Source organism: Sesamum indicum, linkage group LG9 (assembly GCF_000512975.1).
Source record: "Sesamum indicum cultivar Zhongzhi No. 13 linkage group LG9, S_indicum_v1.0, whole genome shotgun sequence".
In the NCBI taxonomy this organism is placed as follows: Eukaryota; Viridiplantae; Streptophyta; class Magnoliopsida; order Lamiales; family Pedaliaceae; genus Sesamum; species Sesamum indicum.
Genome location: NC_026153.1, coordinates 420046 through 425436, shown reverse-complemented (window position 1 = coordinate 425436; position 5391 = coordinate 420046). Strand labels below are relative to the sequence as shown.

The window sequence follows — 5391 nt, the reverse complement described above, 5'->3', positions numbered from 1 at the left end:
CTTTTTCTTTTAAGTAATGAGGGTAAATTTGTCTTTCTATGAGATTATCAATGGATAATACCTATTAATTACCTAAAAGAAATAAACGATATTTCTTTTATTATTAGTATTTGAGAAATTCGTAAAAGTTAAAAGCAGTATTTGAAGGAATTATTTCATTTATATTTTTTGATTTACGATCTATTTATACAGATTATTCTTATCTTTTAAAAAATTACATATATACTCATCGAAAATGTCAACATAATTTATAAAAAATTACACATATGCCTCTAAAAAATGTCAATATCATTACACAAACTACTCATATTTTTTACTGTAAAAAGTAATTTTTGCAATACACAAAAAACTAAGAAATTATATGTGTAAACAAAATCATAGATAAGAAAGAAAATAAAATGTAACTAATAATAAAGTTTTGTTAGTGGTGGTGTTGTTTAGGGTTGTGGCGGAGAATAGTAATGTCAGAAATGAGGATCAAGATATGCAGTGGGACCCAATTTATCAACAATGCTTTTGTCTCTTGCAATTGGCTTACAACCTTTTTTCACCATTATCTTTCCCCTTTTCATTTTCTTAATATTGTAGTTTAAGGCTGCGTTTGGGGTTGTTTTTTAAGTGCCCATTTGCTTAAAATCTTTATTTTGATTCAAATGTAATTTCTTATATTGTTTGGTTCCCTTTCCATCAATTACATTTACTTATATTTCATCAAAATTATGTTCCCTTTGTCGGTTTTATTTATGTTGTAATTATTTTTTTTATCTAATCACCCATTAATTTTAAAATATAATTACAATTTGCATCCGTACAATTAATTACAAAATTATAAATACAGATATCATTATTATTATTATTCATGTAACTGTTGGCCAGATTGTCCCTAAACGGGCCAACATATTTATAAGTGAATTTGGAGATAAATTTAATTTATTTTCTAGAAAAATAAAAGATCAAAAAATGAAACCACCTCTTAGTCATGATAAATCAATTATGCTTCCAAGCTGGATCATTTCAAATGTGCACACAGTGCTACTAATATGTTTCCTTAATTCAAATAAGATCTCATCCTAATTATGTGATAAAAGACACTAATCATATTGTAATATGCATAGTTTTAATTCGATCAAATCTGAACTAGATTGGAGTTTTCTCCTCTATGTCTCAAAAGTTTAAGGACTTTTAACATATTTGACCTTATATAATCGCATAATAAGTGCAATAATTAATCAAATAACACTTGTTTGCAACTTACATGTAACTACTTATTTCTTCTTTAAATATAATTCACTTGCAATATAATTAATTAAATTTAATTCGAATTAAAATTTCTATTCACGATATTAGGATATAACCACAATGTCGACGATTAAAACATAAAACCTCGACCCATTAAACGGGTTTACTAAAAATATTTTATCCATGTTTTCAAGTTAATTGGGTAATATTATTATACCACGTTATTATTTCCAAAAGGTAACTGAATCATCAGTTATGAAAATTAGGTAGACGCCTTTTTTCTTTCTTTTTCTGAAAAAAAAAAAACTTATGAGGTCCTAATTCTCTCTCTATTTTCAACGTCCTAAGCGCTCTTTAAAAAGAAAAGAAAAAAATTAGAGGCATAGTGTCAATTATTTAGTGTAAGCTTGGGCTGTGATATTTGGACTACTTCTCAAAATAGATTGGGCCCACAGACTGTCGATATTATCCAATCAACTGGACTTGTCTCTTTCAGAGAACCATTTAAGCTTACCGGGCCAAGACATTTAGGCCTCATATTATCGGAAATATTCCACCCAAAACATTAAGGATTAAGCAAAGCCCAGTCCGATAAGAAAATGTTTCCAAAATAGGTGGACACTAGACAGAGATCAAACGAGTCTTTAACGATGATTATTGGTAAGAAACAAAAAATAAATATCTAAAAAAAAATTATATTTCCTCCTGAGCCTGGGAGAGGCTGCCATTAGTTTCTCCTGTAAGAAATTTACATTTGAGCAAAAGAATATAAGGAAATTTTGTAGCAAAGAGGTTGTCCAGTGAGTTTGCTGGCATTGTTGCAAGAATCATACCATAAATATTTGTACAAACTTTACTTCATCTGGAGTAAATCTTAATCACTCATCATCTACTTGCCTCGTCTTGCAAAGATGGAACCTCCTTGCGAGCGGCCTTGCTGCCCCCATTTTCCTGTTGATTCCCCGTACACAGATGAAACCTGAAATTACTCGACAAAATACCCAATAAAATGAGACTTTAATCATAAGCTTAAGGTCTTACATTAAGTTTGAAGCTGCACTTTTCATGTTTCAACTCTTAAAGAAGTCTGAAAATCCCTTCTTATGATCTTTTATGATTATGGGAGTGTTTGTAAAAACTTAACAGCTTTTCACGTTCCGCCAAAAATGGAAAAAAGCTTAAAGTCAGTGTCATATTGTCTGCTTCTGCTTACCAAACTCCAAGTTATATACCTTTAAAAGCCAAGTGCAGGTAGGAGGGCACTTCTAGCTGCCTCCGGTGCTTTTGCAAATAATTCAGAGTTTGTTTACACATAATCTCTATTTTTCTCTACTTCTCTTACCAAATGCTGTGATTTTTGATGTACAAAGATTATAAAAAAATTTAGTTGTTTCCATCTATGGAGAAAATCCCATGATGTCAAGCATTCATGTCCAGATTCTTACCTTTCCTGAAGCAATATTCAATTTGCTCCAACGACAACCCTGGATTGCAGCATAGAAATTTCTAGCATCAGATGTAAGATTCAATTTCATCGATCATATCAAAAGCTAATTTGCATGATACACACTCAAATACTTTTAACAAAATACATAACTATAGTAGTCATCAAAAACAGAGCATGTAGTCATGATAGATTGATGCAAGGACTTGAGATTCACAGTTAATCTGCAAAAGATGGTGTGTGTTTTTCACCTCTAGATATTGATGTTACCGATGTTCCACAAAATAGCGCCCGTCTCCTCAGATTCCAAATCCATTCTCGAGGAACAGCTATTGGGTGTCGACTAGATTCATGATCTGCAAAAACCTGCACAAATACAAAGAGTTCTTACATAAGATGATACCCTAAAGTAAGAAGGTTGATGAAAGAACAAGGAGCTTTGACAACCTCGTTGACCTGAAAGTATGTCCCGTTGAGTGGAAAGGCTCCTCGATTAGCCGTTCTGCATGGTATCTACGAATGTGGTTGGATGTGTAAATTTCGCTACATACTGAAATTCTACAACATGAAATAAGAGCTATAGTTGTCTTCACCAAGATTGTTCCTTGAACTGTCTGGTCATTTTCATTTTGTACAGTTTGTCCTGAACATGTACTCATGTCACATGTTGTTGACTTCTTGCAATTGCATGCTTTTCTCGGTTCCTGGGAAGATCTCGTGGATTCATCTGAGAGAAATTACGAAGGCAATACTACAAACATCAGAAGTAATACAAGATGAACAATGCCCAAATTTGAGGTTGACTGGACATGTTCATGAAGCATTTTGCTTAAGGATGCAAGAAAAAATATTTGACTGTTATGCCATGTGATAAATTTACAAACACAACACTAGAAACAGGTTATAGTATTAGTTCATTACCTGCTGTCCATATTGCAAGAAGGTAGGGACAGGGATCATCAGGTTCTCGTTTCTCAAACTGTGTAACATATTAAAGAATATGAATTTGTAGCCTTAATAGAACTACAAGACGTTTAAAAAATTTATGAAACACCAAATTTAAGGTGTCTAACCCCTGCCAAAAGAGGGTGTGAATCTGGAATCTCATACCTGCAATGGAATGGAGAAATAATTTAGTGGTGAAACATGGTCTAACCACTCATCATGGTCTACTACAAATTGCCAACCCAAGGTTTTAAAGTTGATGTAAGTATAAAAAAGGTGAAATGTACTTACACATGATGTACTGTCCTTAACCGGCCTACGTACTTCAGTTTAGGCATAGGGATCGACGCAGTTTCAGGGCTTAAAGTAACCAACGATTTTGATATGCCATCCTCTTCACCCATGAAAGTTAGCACATTTTTTCTGAACTCTTCACCGTTAAGTTTGATTGTAGGAATTTCATCATCAGAATCACAATATAAGTCCTCAATGTCTATTTCTACTGTTCCTGTGCACTCGGGCTCTGGCGATAATGGCATTTCTACAATTGGTTCACAATTGCAAGAATTGTACAAGCCTTCGGAGCAATCACCATCAACAAGGGTGAACTTTGGCGGACTTATGTGATCCATTGTGTCTTGAATTGATGCAACGGAAGACTCTGGAGCCGTAATTTGCCCTTTATAACCTTCAAGGCGAAGCTCTGTAGTGTCTTGAATCGATGCAACGGAAGACTGAGGTGCTGTATTTTGCCCTTTAGAACCTTCAAGGCGAAGCCTAGTACTGCATTCAAAACACAAATCGTTTCGACAAAATTCTTGTTTGTTGCTAATTCTTCCCAGTTGGATGCTCAATTTAATCAAATGTCTGAACAAACTCTGAACATATTTTTGAGAATTCTCTATTGTCTTTTCAACTCTGTAAACATATTGGAGATACCTTTTGAGATTTTCTCTATTTTCTTTTAGCAGTTTTCTCTCATTTCGAGCTTTTGATTTTTCATCATAACTAAAGAATGCCTATGATCTTTCTTGTAATCGTCAAATTACTAGATAAGATGGCCCAAAAACACATTGATTATATCCTTCTGCAACTGGCGGATTTCAAACCTTTGTTTGAAATTGACATGTTGTGTTAAAGCAGAGCAGATAAATGTATGCAAACCTTGCAAACTCACTAGCAAAGTGCCTGCATTCTGCTCTCATCGGACATGCATTGCAGTTGGGTCGTCTCTTCGTACAGAAAACCTGTATCGCCGAAACACATTATGGTATCAGATTTCTTTACTGACAGAAGTTGCCACTGAGACAAACATGACGCCAATTCAATTAGTAGTAAGATAAACTGACCTTTCCAAAAGTAATCATCTGATAATGGCACTCGTATCTGTGCAAAGTAACAGTATTCAGTAAAAAGGACAAGCAACTAAACATGATCTGCGGTGTTTTCAATACAATTACATCTCTATCTGAATATATAAATCCAAAAAAAGGAGCAGTTTTCTTAACTTACAATGTTAACTCCTGGAGCTGGCACATGCGGGGCCAAATATACTTTTGGATGGTATCTAACAGTGGGTACCTGCACAAGAATAATTGTTTAGATGATCTTCCATGTGAAAATGACCAAGTGGTGTTAACTGGCGTGGAGTAAATAATTACTGATTTAGAAGGTGTATCTGAACATCCTCAGGTAGTGGCTGCAGGGGGACCCATCCAAGACGTACCAAAATCCGACCAACATTAGTGTCGACCTAGGGAAAG

General features: G+C 34.2%; 1 protein-coding gene across 4 annotated transcripts in view; it reads right to left on the bottom strand.

Annotated features, from left to right (window-relative positions):
- Window positions 1926–5391, bottom strand: part of LOC105169980 (protein ROS1) — a 9658-nt gene continuing 6192 nt past the window's right edge. For 2 of the 4 annotated variants that reach the window (XM_011090539.2, XM_011090543.2), the window contains exons 8-19: window positions 5290–5381; window positions 5141–5209; window positions 4978–5014; window positions 4793–4875; window positions 3920–4411; window positions 3757–3793; window positions 3605–3662; window positions 3277–3410; window positions 3131–3196; window positions 2935–3049; window positions 2685–2723; window positions 1993–2218 (exon numbers count right to left, since the gene is read on the bottom strand). In XM_011090539.2, coding sequence (XP_011088841.1) covers window positions 2118–2218; window positions 2685–2723; window positions 2935–3049; window positions 3131–3196; window positions 3277–3410; window positions 3605–3662; window positions 3757–3793; window positions 3920–4411; window positions 4793–4875; window positions 4978–5014; window positions 5141–5209; window positions 5290–5381 — 1323 coding nt within the window. In that variant the 3' untranslated portion in view covers window positions 1993–2117. The other 2 variants (XM_011090541.2, XM_011090542.2) reach the window with 2 other exon arrangements.